The 14,645-nt window shown below is 55.1% G+C and overlaps 4 protein-coding genes across 4 annotated transcripts; 2 read left to right on the top strand and 2 right to left on the bottom strand.

The window, feature by feature from the left end:
* Positions 1 to 266: 266 nt before the first annotated feature.
* rpl15 (60S ribosomal protein eL15) lies at positions 267 to 1,214 on the top strand (the record flags this gene model as incomplete). The annotated part of the gene is made up of 3 exons (XM_083195780.1): positions 267 to 353; positions 599 to 755; positions 847 to 1,214. 3 exons carry the CDS (start codon positions 267 to 269, stop codon positions 1,212 to 1,214), a joined length of 612 nt encoding a protein of 203 aa, XP_083048796.1.
* A 1,732-nt stretch (positions 1,215 to 2,946) lies between these two features.
* On the bottom strand, positions 2,947 to 5,798 carry ACO1O0_006386 (Pumilio-family RNA binding repeat-containing protein; the record flags this gene model as incomplete). Its single annotated transcript, XM_083195779.1, has 3 exons — positions 2,947 to 4,277; positions 4,335 to 5,226; positions 5,628 to 5,798. 3 exons carry the CDS (start codon positions 5,796 to 5,798, stop codon positions 2,947 to 2,949), a joined length of 2,394 nt encoding a protein of 797 aa, XP_083048795.1.
* An 875-nt stretch (positions 5,799 to 6,673) lies between these two features.
* ACO1O0_006385 (armadillo-type protein) lies at positions 6,674 to 7,686 on the bottom strand (the record flags this gene model as incomplete). The annotated part of the gene is made up of 2 exons (XM_083195778.1): positions 6,674 to 7,117; positions 7,444 to 7,686. The coding sequence occupies 2 exons, from the start codon at positions 7,684 to 7,686 to the stop codon at positions 6,674 to 6,676; spliced, it is 687 nt and encodes a 228-aa protein (XP_083048794.1).
* A 3,214-nt stretch (positions 7,687 to 10,900) lies between these two features.
* Positions 10,901 to 14,561, top strand: rpc2 (DNA-directed RNA polymerase III core subunit RET1; the record flags this gene model as incomplete). The annotated part of the gene is made up of 4 exons (XM_083195777.1): positions 10,901 to 11,027; positions 11,090 to 11,102; positions 11,165 to 11,266; positions 11,333 to 14,561. 4 exons carry the CDS (start codon positions 10,901 to 10,903, stop codon positions 14,559 to 14,561), a joined length of 3,471 nt encoding a protein of 1,156 aa, XP_083048793.1.
* Between the last annotated feature and the right edge of the window lie 84 nt (positions 14,562 to 14,645).

Raw genomic sequence — 14,645 nt, 5'->3', positions numbered from 1 at the left:
GGGCAAGTCCTAGCGCGCTAGCCCTATTCAGCGTTAGTGCCACTGTCTTCCCACAAACTGCCATTTCGCCCGAGCAGTTTTGCAAATCCACCAAATTTTCGACCCTCGTACCTGTCCTTCGTCTTCAACCACCCACTCTCCCTACTAACCCAACACAAGGCAGGAATACCGTTCCCCAACCGGTTCGTCGCCCTCATTCCACCACTTCCTTTCCTCGCCAACGAAAGACTCAATTGATCTAACACGTCGTTGCCGATACAGCCAAGATGGGTGCCCTCAAGTACGTCGAGGAGCTTCAGAAGAAGAAGCAGTCAGATGTTATGCAGTTTTTGCTCCGTGTCCGCTGCTGGGAAGTACGTTGAACCGAACCAATACCTACGAATCCAATTGCAAACGTGTGGACGGGGCTGGGATCTCTCTCAGGGTTACTCCATGGGCTCTCTCAAGTATTCGCGGTGCCTCGACGATCCTTCGTCGTCGTCGGGCGTCTTTCGACACTTGGCACAGGCCCGAGGAGTGGACTAGGAGAAGACATCCCATCACGCCTTCGTTCTTGCTATACACTCGTTGAACATATGCTGAGAGTGCATGAATATAGCTCCGTCAACTGAACGTCATCCACCGCGCCTCGCGCCCTTCTCGCCCTGACAAGGCCCGCCGCCTCGGTTACAAGGCCAAGCAGGGCTATGTCGTCTACCGTGTGCGCGTCCGCCGCGGTGGCCGCAAGAAGCCCGTCCCCAAGGGTGCCACCTACGGTTCGTGCCTCCCTAAATAACCGCTCGCCAGAGGGGATTGCGAGAAGCGGAAGAATCGAGAGCAAAAACTGACAAAATTCTCTATCCACAGGCAAGCCCACCAACCAGGGTGTGAACCAGCTCAAGTACCAGCGCTCTCTCAAGGCCACCGCCGAGGAGCGTGTCGGCCGCCGCTGCGCCAACCTGCGCGTCCTCAACTCTTACTGGATCAACCAGGACTCGACCTACAAGTACTACGAGGTCATCCTCGTCGACCCCCAGCACAAGGCCATCCGCATCGACCCCCGCATCAACTGGATCGTCAACCCCGTCCACAAGCACCGCGAGGCTCGTGGCCTCACCGCCACCGGCAAGAAGTCCCGTGGTCTCAACAAGGGCCACCGTTACAACAACACCCGCGCTGGCCGCAGAAAGACCTGGAAGCGCCACAACACCACCTCCCTGTGGCGTTACCGATAAGCGGGTCGCTGGCGTGGCCGGCGAGCAAGCTGTCCCCCGTCACTCCGTCCTGGTGGGCGTGGGCATCGCTGGTTACGCTGCGTCTCTTGTGGTTCTTTTGCAAAAGGGAATGGCGGTCATGGCATTTGCGTGGCTTGGGCTCTGGGGAGCTGGACACTGCGTTACATAGCAGGGAAAATGGGAATGAAAAAATTTCAGTTCCGATATGAACAAGTTAATGACTCAATTTCTCTGGCCATGGAAATAATGATATGTGCTGTGATGCTCAATGTATGTCTTGGTGGTTCGTCTCCCTCCAACTTCAAAGTCACGTTGGTCCCGGGACATGTTGGTAAGCACCCAGTGCTGGGTACCCGTCGTTGTGATACGCCAAAGTCGTACTACTACTACTACTACTACTACTATTACCTTGTTGTTAGTAGTAGAAGACGATAGATAGTCATTTCACAACCTAGTTCTGCCAATTTTGCAATAGAAGAAAACCCCAGGACCATGTCGAGTGCCAGAGAACCCTTCAGTCAAAACAAATGCTGTACCAATCAGTCTCATTGGGTACCCACATTGAGCTCATTGGAACAGCTCATCTTTAATCTTCCAGCTGGGCCAGGTTTGAATCACGGCAGGGCATCACATATGCACAGGACACACAAGAATAACTCATCAAATCCCTAATTTGAAGAGGCATCTAACTACCTATCTAAATACAGGAAAATTGGCCGCTTCCACAAGATCCAGCATCATTGGGGACCAGACGAGGATCTGGAGTCGACCCTTCTCCAAGCCGAAGCCAATTAGCCAAGCCAAAGCCAATTAGCTAAGCCAAAGTTCTGAAATTCCGTCGAAAGTGAAGTGTAGATGGACCAAAGCACCAGAAACATCATACAACAGCAGCATGCATCGAAAAAGAGAAAGAAAATCTCGCGGTGAGCATACATCGCCTTCGGAATCAAGGTCTTGCTCCGACCGCCTGATAGTTCTGCATCCGTAATTCGTGACTGAAGAAACTCGAGGCATGATCGTCTTGTCGAAAGCGAGGCAAGTTCCTAGGAACTCGTGAATTAGGCCTTCCTATCGCCGCCCATGGAGGAGATACCCAGAAGGAATCTAGCGGCTCCTAAGCTGGCAAAAGAGAGAGCCGACCATGGAGAAGATCTACCACCTTCGCGCGTCGAAAACATTGTGACTGTCATGAGTCATGAGGGGTGAATTCGTGTAGCATCGAGGTTCCAAGATGACTGAGAAGTAGAAAAGGCCGCGGTCCGAAAAGTTCAATGAAGACAAAAAGAAGAGGCAAGGAAACGTCTAGAAAAGGTGCTGATCGTGAAGATCGAAGTACAGGTACACGTCGAAGTTGCCGTCGCTGATGCTCCTCTGCGGCTACCATTCCACTCCAATGGAAAGCCACCAGATGAGATCTTGTGCGGGGAACCCGGCTGTAGCAATTTGCTTTTTGAACTCCCTTCCTTGATAGTATACACCCCAGAGATGTCGAGCATCCTGTACGAGGGGATAGAGGAAACGGGGTCGAGCGAAAGGCCAGGAGCTTGGTTGAGGCTTCCCGGTTGCGTAGACGGTCTTGATTCAGACATACAGCAAAGAAAATTCGTCAGGGTCGTTGCGGTGTCGTTACCGTGGTACGTAAAATGGCGCCACCTAATGACAGATCGAAAGGAATCGAGGAGATAAAGTACAAGCAAGTCGTTTTGTAAAGTGAGAGAATGCTTGAGCTAGGTTACATCCACGGGGCTCCGTTACCCTGGGATGATGGGTTGCCGGATGGATGGGAACCGTTGAAGCCGTTGTTGTGGAGCCCCGGATTGAATGGCGGTGGCGGCTGTTGAATATTGCTACCGGGAACAGTTGCTCCAGGAGGGGGCATGCCTCCATTAGGCTGGAAGGGTGCCATATTCTGATCCATGTTCTGGTTGCCAGGGTTGCCACCGTTAGCCATGGGGTTACCATGCAACATAGGGCCACTTCCAGACATGCCGCGGGCATGACTGGCAGAGCGAAGAGGGATCTGGCCCTGGGTGTTGTCTGCAGGCGTTGCCTGGCCAGAGGACGACACGTTGCCACGTGTATCATAGGTAGAGACCTTGGCATGGATGCGTCGTCCGTAGGGGGTGTTTCGGATCGTCGGGAGTATAGGGCGGATAGCCTCGACGAGACGGTGCTTCTGATGCGGAGTGGCATACTCCAGGGCGGTCTGGACAACATAGTTGGCATAGGAGTCCCGGATGAGCCGCTCAATCTCCTGAGGAGCAAGCATCTCGCCGACAATCATATCCTTGGACGGAGCCTGCGAGCAGCGGAGACACTTCTCGATGACATTGGAGCTGAACTTGTGGCGGGAGAGCTGGCTGATGCAACCCTGGAACATGGCCACAATGGGCTCCGTGAAGGTCGGCTCGTTGAGATCAATAATATACTGGACAACATAGTTGCCAAAGGGGTCCTGGACGAGGATGCGAGATTGCTCCGTGATGCGCTGGATGAGCCAGAGCTTTTGGTCACCAGACGCATGGTCAATGCAGCGTTGGAGAACGCAGCAACCATGACGGTGCGTACCCACATCGACGCAGTTGCCGCCGACGGCATCAAAGATGAACTGCGCGTCGGCAGCTGTGAGCTTGTTAAGGCACTTCTGGATGACGTGGTTGCCATTAAGGTCCTGGATGAGCTCGACCACGCGGCCACGAAGAGCCTCAGTAATGAGGTGGACCTGCTGCGGAGTCCCGACGTATTCGATCATCTTCTGCAGGGCACGGGTGCCGTGGGTGTTTAATGCAATACGAACCATATCTTTGGACGCGTTCTGGATGAGAATGGTCCTGTCGTCGTCATTGCAGAACTCGAGAAGCTTCTGGCACAAATAATTACCAAAAGGGTCGGTCATGAGTTCGACGACGTGCTGGTTCGTCTCGAGCCAAATCATATGGACCTGATCCTCGTTGCGCTCCTCAAGCTTCTTCTGGAGGTAGCGGCAACCATGCTGATCTTTGCAAAGTTCATAAACTTGGCCGCGGAAAGACTCGAGCGGCATATTCTGGTAGCGTGACATGGCTAGGAGAGAATGTGTTAGCGAGTTGGCCCTTTTTGAAGTAGTTTGTGACATCTTACCCTCATTATCCATCTGTCGACGGTGCTGGATGACACGAGCTTGGCTATCGCGAGGCTGGGCGGCCTGGTTGTAAGGCACCTGGCCATAGCCAGCAAAGTTCTGTCCAGGGTACATGTTGTTGCCATTGACGCCCCCATTGACGTTCATCTGCTGCATACCGGTCGTAAGCATGTTCATGCCATAGTTGCCAGGGGCCCCATTGGCTCCATTGGGAACAAAGGGGGCAGCGGCACCGTAGTAGCTGCCATAAGGGTTCAGTGCAGTCGAACCGGGGGCCGCGGAGCCTGGAGCAGTGGCTATGGGCGCAGTAGCCTGGGTGCTTGGCCCGAAAGGAGCGGCACTTGGCTGCAGGGCGGACTGGATGGACTGGAAAGTGCTCGCCTGGTCCCGACCGGAAGTGGTGCTATTGTCATTGGAGAGCTCCCGGCTGTGGCCACGGTTGGGCATGACACCAGCAGGGATCCGACCCATGCTGGCGTTGTGATTGTGGAAGTGCTGCTGGGCATGGTTGTTAGCGTTCCCACTGCTGTTGGCCGCGTTGCTTCCCGACGCGTTGTTAACGGTGGGCACATCATTGGAGGAGAAAGAGCTTTGGAGCGTGGGAGGCGCTGCCATCATGTGGTTCCCTTGGCCGATGACGCCGTTGCCTGGAGCCTCAGGCGTGTTCTCCGAGATGTACTGGAGATCGAGGGACTGGCGAAGGGCCGCGGGCCGATGGCCAAGAGTGCCGACGTCGGTGTGAACGCTCGAAGAGGGGCCGTTGATAGCGGATAGGCTCTGCTGAGGTCGATGACGGTTAACGCGACTGCTCCAGTTGCTGCTGATAGAGGTTGCCTCGGGGATAGGTGACGAGGACAGGGCAAGATCGAGGGCAGCCGAGGATGCAGACAGCTGAAACACGGCGCACGATGTCAGAAAACAAAGGCCGACAACTGAACGATGAACAGGAGGTTTAACAAGGTGTGTGGAGGCTGGTTAGGGTCGTTGGGCAAGCTTGCAAGCCAAAAAGGGGGGGTTGCACAGTTTGCGGTCAAGATTTGCCTCCTCGTAACAAAAATAAGCAGAAAGGCAGGGAGAAGCAAACACAAAATGATAGGGTCAGGTAACCGAGCCCTAGAGGAGACGCATCACAGGTGAGGCAGGCACACCCGCACACCTGCCTGGCAGGTGCGAGGCGGACAAACCGTCAACAGCTGCCAGGTGGAGCTCGCTGCACAAGGCTCAACAGCGCACGCCACCTATTGCATCACAGACAAAACCAAAGGGGAAAACCAATGAGAATGCTCACTCACCATCTGGTCATCTCGCCGCACGAGAGTTGGGAACCTTTCGTCGCTAGTGTTGGGGTTGGAGTTGCCGTGAGATGCACCGCCCGAGTCCTCGTCATCAAAGAGGAATCGCGTGATGTTTGCTCCGTCAAGGCTTGTTTCGTACTGCCCGTTTCTCGGCCGAGCCGTAGGCATGGAATAGCGGTGTCTATTGTACAAGTCCATGATTAGTACGGATGATGAAATATTGCCGGCAAGATGGCAGTCGGCAGATGGTATGGCGAGTAGATCCTGAAGCGACCCAAGACGTGAAACGCAAGTCACCCGAGCAAGCACTGGCTTTGAAACCCCAAATATGTAACAATGAGTCCCAAAGATGAAAGACACCCGTGGAGTTGAAACTGGAAAAGGGTGGGAGGTTTGCGGAGGGTAGGTGGTGGTGGCGATGGGGAGGTTGGAAAGTTGAAAGGCGTGACGGTGTAGTGGGAAAAGTAGGGCATTTATAGGGAGCAGTGTAAGCGTAGAGGAATAAACAGGTCTCGCCGCCCCTTGCTATTGTTGCCAGGGATGCACAATACTCGGCTGTTATAAACCTTGTTGAGTGAGAGGCATAGAGTGCGTGTATCTCCGAATGGTGCCCTAGGCAACACAATAGGACTAATCCAGCCACCAACCTTGTGGAGCTTAACCCTCAGAGCACTTGACTCTTATGAGAGAGGATACGGATGCGAGGTATGGACATACGAGGAAGGCGTCTGAGGAGGATCTTCGAAGGCGAGTGGTCAGGCGGCATCAGATAGACGCCCAACCCCCAGGTACCAGGGTGATCAAGTTCCTCTCAACTCGAGAGGCCACTCAACAGCGATTTGGCCGTCAGGCCCCAAGAGAAGTTCCAGCCTCTCAAGTACTGGTCTCGAAACTTTGACCATATGCAGAGTATCTCACCCAAGGCGATACACTCGTTGCGGCCCCACCTGCAGCCTCAGCTGCATGCCCCCCTCGACGTATGGGGCAAACACACGAAGAAAAACACAGAAGCAAGGACTCTGAATCAACGAGTTGTCGACAACTTACCCGTGTGCAGACCGGTGGCTAGCGAGACTCTGACGGAAAGCGTCATCCTTCTCCTCATCATCGCTGTTGCGGCGAGTAGCAGGCGTAGAGCGGGAGGGCAGCGCATCGTCCCAGGCGTGACGACCCTGGCCTTGAATCATCCCCGACGGAGGAGAGATGAGCTGCGAGCCCGACCGCGCAGGTCGGTTGTGGAACCCGGGAGGGGAGGTAAGGTTCGACATAGAGTACCGGCTAGGCCGGGAAAAGATGGATGGGAAGCCCGAGTGATGCTCGGGAGGCGTCGTGGGCTCGGACTGGTGGCCGCCGAGGCGGACTTCCTCCTCCATCTGGGCCAGCTCGCGGGCCTCACGGCGGTATTCCTGATCGAGCCTCTGCATCTCGAGCTCGAAACGGCGCCTCTGCTCACGGATCCTCTCGTATTCCAATTTCTTCTTCTCAATCTGATTCGGATAATCAGTCACAGTTCTCCAATACCATGAAGCCTCTCCTGTGCTGGGTTCAAGGCTAAGTCCGAGGCTTTGGCCGCTGCTTTGGCCGTCGGTGTCGGGGGCCGGAATCGTTCGTGTGGGGGAATCTGTCGGGAAACGTACCAATTGTACCTTGTGATACGCCTGCTCCATCCGAATGTCAGCTAAGGTTACACAGAGGGTACGCCCCTAAGGGTTTTTCAAGGGACGAACGACGCGGCACAGAGATGGAGGCCTGCGCCATGCCGTCCCGAACGGGGAAATAGCAAGAGGCCAGCGAAACCCAGGGGAGGACTCACGTTGCCATAGTCCTGGGGAGGCTCGGGGCCACGCTGCGGAGGAGACGTCATGCCGACGGTGGACAAAGTCGGGATACGGCCGGAGTCGGTGGTGAAGCGCCGCGGCAGGTTGGATCGCGAGTCGGCGGCTGAGCCCTGGCTCTGGGGCATGCGAGAGCCATTGCGGGGAGGAGTGACCAGAGACATGGTCCCCGGGGCGTCGTCACGAGGCGAGCGCTGCGATCGGAAGCGCAGGTCGTCCATGACGACGAGACGACGGTCGGGTGGGTGAGTGGTTGTTGGATACAGAAGGTTCGAACACAGTATTGTGGCAGTCCAATCGAGACACGAACAACTCGTACAGGGCAAAATCGACAAAAAGAAGGCTGGGGTCGGCTCAGTCTGTTCCCAAGCGCATGGAGCAACTGCTAGGCCTCACAGGGCAGGGGTCAGCTGGCGCCCGGAGACAGGGGACGTCTGGACGTCTGAACGTCTGGACGTCTAGAGTCTGGCGGCGGGCAGTGAACGACGGCGGCGAGCGGCGGCGAGGAAAACTGGGCTCAAACAGCGACGGGACGCAGCAAAGGAGGAGAGAGGAGGTCAAGGAGGAGAGGGACCACGGCGTCGACGACAGCCACGACGACGATGAGGGTTCAAGGAGGCGGGGTGGGCTGGTCGTCTGCGTTGCGGCGGTCTGCTCCAAAGGAGTCGCGCTGGCAGGGCGCTGGTTCGCTGGTTCGCTGGGTCGCTGGGTCGCTGGGTCTCAGGCATCCAGACGCCCAATGTCGATTGGATGGTTTAGGGGGTTGCGGTGTGGTTGCCAGCTTGTGGTTGAGGGCCCTGAGGCCCCCGACCCCCTCAGCACAACCTAGAAGCTGTCAGCGCTGGCCTTCAGTGGCCTTCAGTGGCCCCTATGGGCGCCACCTCACCACTGGCGTCTCGCTGGATGGGGGGCCCTGGAAGCTGCCAATGGCCCCATCCCTGTTCGCACATCACCACCAACACCAGCAACCAGCAGAATTGCCGCAGCTATGCCATCATTCCGCGTAGGGCAGGGTTCAATGTACGTGTACGGATATGTATGTAAGTCTAGATGTGTGCATACATGTGTGGCCACTACCTAGGGCACAGCATGCAAGATGGTATCCATAGGAGGTACACATGGAAGGACCAGCAGTTGGCAGTAGTGTTCTGATAATTATTGAGACTGCTAGCATGTGGATGGATGTGGGCAGAACGAGATCCGATATGGAAATGGAAAATATTATGTGCCTCGCGATTGGGCCCAACTCCCATCACTTCAGAGAGCTGCGGCCAAGACCTTTCTGTGTGCCAAACCATTGACGGCAGATGGGATTGGATAATCCGACCGAACATGGGAGAGGAAGTGAGAGTACTAACAACGATGGGGAGTTGCGGCCGACCCAGCCACCCAGCACGGCGAATATAACACCATGCTGAAGCAATGACAGCCACGGATACTACCGTACCAATGTCCATCCTAGGCTCCAAGATATGGGCCACGTGCTTCGGAGTCGATGAGAAACTTGGAAAGTATATCCCCTCTGGCTGGTCAAGCTGGCCAAACAACCTAACTGATATCCGAGCCCGCTGGTTTACCAGATCCTCAATAACGCATCCGTATATTATTAATATTACTACATGCATGTCCATGACGATTGACCAGAGCCTCGCGGGTAGTACACAGTTGGCGACGCTGCAGGGATGCCCACCCACCCACCAGACGGGACGATTCTCCGACAATGGTCCCCGACAATGGTCTCCGCCGCCCTCCGAGCGTCGGCGGCGGGGAGTAATGAGCGAAGTGAAACTGTGAGACTGTGAAACACTGAAACACGAGTAATTCGGCCTAAACGGGAAATAAATTTTCAGGGCTAGGCTAGTCCCCAGATTGTCGCTCGCTTACGGCAGCGAAAGCCGCCTCAACAAATTGAACCTTTCGTGGTTCAGTGGTTCAAAAGGAGCGGTGAGACTCGCCCGCTCTGGCTGCCCACTCTGCCCCTCCAGCGAAAAGAGGGAAGGCGAGTCGGAGACGGCGCCAGAACTTCCCAGAAGCTCGCTGCTTGCCAGCAATCCGCCAAGCCTGCGATATGTCCCAGAAGGGCCCCACAACTTATGATGTGCATCACCCCTCCGCTTGGCAGATGCCTTCGTTTGGGGTCTTCATCGACAACGCGGGACGAAGAAGTCCCGCGGGGCACTGACGATCCGGAGGGGTTTCGAGCTTCCCTCGTTGGGCAACAGCTCCAGAATCGCCACTGAGGGAAATACCCGGTCAGTTGGTGCTGCTAGGTCGGTAATACTGGATGTGCCGTGCTGGCGCCGTGCTGGGACTGTGCTGTCTCACGGGTCACTGCTACCACGATATCGCCTAATCCACGAGGCCAAGACCCTCCTCCTCGGGTTCAGACCATTGCTTCTCTCAGCCCCTCATTACCCGTGGCGAGCACGTGCCAGTTTCCCCTCTCCTCGCCTTACTTCCACCGTCGTTCTCCCCAGTCAATTGATCGAAAATCAACATCGCAAATAGTGTAGTATGCATGTCAAGAAGAGGAGTCGCCGTTCTGGGACAACGTGATCACTGGAGAGCAAGATGAGACGAGTGGTGACACATCGTCGTCAAGTTCGGATTCTGGGACAAAGACGGGGCTGGATGTCTTGAGCAGGGCCCATTGTCAGCACTTGGGTCCATCATTCTTTATCCGCCTTAGATCGCCCCCCTCGTCGCCCTCGCCATTCATGGAGGGACAGGCGAGAAGAGCAAGGCATGAACAGGGGGGGAACCCAGAAGTTCGTGGGCAGAGAGGGGTTAGGTATCATGACGAGATCGCCCAGCCCTCTACAGGTTTCTAAGTTTGCTCCCACGAGGGATATTCTGCGCAACGTGTCACTCTTGGGTGCCAGTCATGACTTGCTCCATGTAAGTGATGCAGAGAACGCGAAGATACACACATTGCGATTGGATGGATGTAAACATTGGCGGTTGGGTCTCTCTTTACTACAGGTAGATATGCATAGAGTGATGGGGGACATGAGTCACTTCATCTGATCATAGTCACCAAGCTTATGGCTAGTGGTGGAATTTGCCTCTCCCCACCTTTCCCTGTATTATATTGCGTGGGTTGGAAAAGCTGCGGTTCCGCAGCAATGTTCAACACAAGATGATAACGAGATGATGGCCATATGGATTGTTAATCGCGTGGTGAAGTGCTACAGGGTAGCTAGCACCCGTGGCTTGGAACGAAAAGTGTGGCTCGTCCCCCACCTCGGAGCCTGACAGTCCTGGAGTGCAGCTGGCCCCACCAGCCGTCGCGGGGCATCAACTTTTTCCAACCATCGCTAATCGCAACTACACGCAAGGCTGTGTGTCCCGCGACTCCCGCCCTTGTGATCATCGAATCGACATATTCCATCCTCTGGTGCTCTACTCCATGAATCCTGCGCGGTGACATTCAACATGCCGTTGGTGGACGACGGCTTTGAGGCCCTTCTGGAGCCTTTCTATAACGGCAAGAAGCTTACCGATCCTATATCTACAAAGGAAGACAAGTTCCAACTGCTGCCGGCATTCCTTAAAGTCAAGGGTATGCGCGCTCTCTCCTTTCTCCCATTTCTCCCTGGCTCCCGCTGACTGAGCTCTTTGTAGGTCTAGTCAAACAGTACGTCAAACTCTCGGACGCCCGCGCATCTTCGTCGCCCTGGCATGCTGACCGTGAACTAGGCACATTGACTCTTACAACTTCTTCGTCGAGCGTGAGATCAAGGATATTGTGCGCGCCAACCGCACAATTAGGAGCGATGTCGACAGCAATTTCTGGCTAGAGTAAGAGCAATCCTTCTACATCCCACCTTGAAGCATCCGTGGTCCTGACGGTGGCTCGCCTTCTAGGTTTACCGACATCCGGGTCGGCCCTCCGCGGCGACAGGACTACAACGATGCGAAGACCCGGAGTGAGGTCAGTCCCATGGAGTGCCGCCTGAGAGATATGACGTACGCGGCCCCTATCCTTGTCGACATAGTCTATATCCGCGACAAACAAAAGATTATGAGGAGGAACGTGCCGCTCGGTCGCATGCCCGTCATGCTTCGAAGTTCCAAATGTCGCCTCAGCGGCGCTACAAACTACGAGATGGAGAAGATGAACGAATGCCCGCTGGACCCTGGTGGCTACTTCATCATCAATGGCACCGAAAAGGTCATCCTGATTCAGGAGCAGCTCAGCAAGAACCGTGTCATTGTCGAGGCGGACGAGAAGAACAATGTCATCTCTGCATCGGTGACTAGTTCTACTCACGAGCGAAAATCAAAGACCTACGTCACCCTTAAGAAGGACAAGATCCTCCTCACCCACAACGTCCTCGTCGAAGGAATCCCTATTGTCATTGTGCTCAAGGCATTGGGCGGCCTTTCCGACTACGAGATCATGCAGCTCGTCGCAGGCTCGGACGGTCGGTATCAGGATGAGTTTGTCATCAACTTTGATGAAGCGACGAAGCAGCAGGTGTTCACACAGCACCAAGCGCTCGAGTACATTGGCTCCAGGGTCAAGATGGGCTCGAAGAGGGGCCAATTTGGACCTCAGGTGCGCAGAAACAATGTGGAAGAAGGTCTCGATGCTCTTGCAAATCTTGTCATCGCCCACGTTCCAATCGAGGGTCTTGACTTTTATCCCAAGGCCATCTACGTTGCCATGATGACGAGGCGAGTCCTCATCGCTGCTCACGATCCCAAGTTGGTGGATGACAGGGACTTCGTGGGAAACAAGCGGCTTGAATTGGCCGGGCAGCTTCTCTCGCTACTCTTTGAGGATTTGTTCAAGCGCTTCACTGGAGAAGTTAAGATGTCCATCGACAAATTCCTCAAGAAGAACAATCGCGCAGTGCCCCTGGACGCTGTTCACATGATTAGCAATCATGCTAACAACATTGGCATGGGCATCAACCGCGCTATTCAGACGGGGAACTGGAACGTCAAGCGATTCAACATGAACCGAGCGGGCGTGACACATGTTCTGAGCCGTCTCAGTTACATCAGTGCCCTGGGCATGATGACCCGTATCAGCAGTCAGTTCGAGAAGACGAGAAAGGTCAGCGGACCCAGAGCCCTCCAACCATCCCAATGGGGCATGCTGTGTCCTTCAGATACACCTGAAGGCGAGGCTTGTGGTCTGGTCAAGAATTTGGCTTTAATGACACATATCACGACCAATGTGGATGAAGGTCCCGTCAAGAGGTGGATCTTCACCCTCGACCCTGGGGTTGAGCCCATCAGAAACTTCTCCGGTGCAGAGATGCATCGTGAGGGGAGTTTCATCATTCACGTCAACGGTACTCCTTTTGCCCTGACTCGATACCCCAAGAGATTTGCCAACAGGTTCCGGACGATGCGCCGCAGGGGCTGGATATCCCCCTTTGTGGGCATTAACATCAACACACACTTCAACGCCATCCACATTGCCACGGATGAAGGACGAATCTGCCGCCCGTACATTATTGTCAAGAACGGCCAGCAGAAGCTGAAGCCGGAGCACCTGCGCCTCCTGCAGATGGGGAAGGTGTCGTTTGATGATTTCTTGACGCACGGTATTGTCGAGTATCTCGACGTCAACGAGGAGAACGATGCCCTCATCACAATCTACGAAGATCAGGTGACACTCAGCACAACCCATCTTGAAATCGAGCCCTTCACTATTCTCGGAGCTGTTGCCGGCCTGATTCCCTTCCCCCACCACAACCAGTCTCCCCGAAACACGTACCAATGTGCTATGGGTAAGCAAGCCATTGGAGCAATTGCATACAATCAGTTCAATCGAATCGATACCTTACTCTACACGTTGGTTTACCCGCAGCGGCCAATGGTTATCAGCAAGACTATCCAGCTTATACACTATGACAAACTCCCCGCCGGGCAGAATGCCACGGTGGTTGTCATGTCATACTCGGGTTATGATATTGAGGATGCCCTCGTGCTCAACAAGGCATCTATTGACCGAGGATTTGGGCGATGCCAGGTCTTCCGAAAATACACCACCGAGATGCAGAAGTACCCTAATGGACGTAAGGAGCGTCTTGGCGCTCCGGGAGAGATGATAAACGGAGAGTTTGTGCGGCAGCCGAAGCATGAGGGTTTGGGGGATGATGGCTTGATTACGGTGGGATACCGAGTCAAGGCCGGCGATGCCATGGTCATGAAACAGACCCCAGTGGACCAGTCCACTACTGGTATTGGGATGGACCGCGGATCGAGCGAGTTCCGCGACACGAGCATATCCTACAAGATCCCCGACCCTGCCTACATTGACAAGGTCATGATCTCACACACAGAAAGGGATACGCAGGTGGTCAAGGTGCAGACCAGGCAGACTCGGCGACCGGAGCTGGGTGACAAGTTCTCATCTCGCCACGGCCAGAAGGGTGTGGTGGGAATCATCGTGGACCAAGAAGATATGCCGTTTGCTGACAATGGCCTCACACCCGACATCATCATGAACCCCCACGGTTTCCCGTCCCGAATGACGGTCGGCAAGCTGCTCGAGTGCCTGACGGGCAAAGCGTCGGTCCTGGACGGGCGCAAGGACTATGGCTTTGGTGACGCCTTCCGATCCCACCCGGTCGAGGAGGTCAGCAAGGTCCTGCTCAAACACGGCTTCTCCTGGGAGGGCAAGGACTACTTCACGTCGGGCCTGACGGGAGAGCCCCTGGAGGCGTACATCTTCAACGGCCCTATTTACTACCAGCGCCTCAAGCATATGGTTCAGGATAAGATGCATTCGCGAGCTCGGGGCCCTACGGCGACTCTCACACGCCAGCCGACCGAAGGTCGTTCCCGCCAGGGTGGTCTGCGGTTGGGAGAAATGGAGCGCGATTGTCTGATCGCGTACGGAGCCTCGCAGCTGCTGCTGGAGCGCCTGATGATCAGCTCCGACGGCACGCAGATCGACATCTGCCAGCAGTGCGGGCTGTTCGGGTACAGGGGCTACTGCCACACGTGCAAGAGCACGAGGGGCGTGGCCAAGATGGAGATGCCGTACGCGGCTAAGCTACTCGTGCAGGAGCTCATCAGTATGAACGTCGGCGTGCGTCTCCAGCTCGAGGACGAGTTCCCTCATCCGAGATAGAAGAGGGGGTTAACAGGACATAACGACATGATTGTACATGATGGCACTGTAAATTTTAACTATTTGCATTTTTTTCTCTCAATT

Source organism: Amphichorda felina (assembly GCF_050947745.1).
Source record: "Amphichorda felina strain 45539 chromosome Unknown scaffold_6, whole genome shotgun sequence".
Taxonomy (NCBI): Eukaryota; Fungi; Ascomycota; class Sordariomycetes; order Hypocreales; family Bionectriaceae; genus Amphichorda; species Amphichorda felina.
This window is presented reverse-complemented; position numbering and strand designations above follow the sequence as displayed.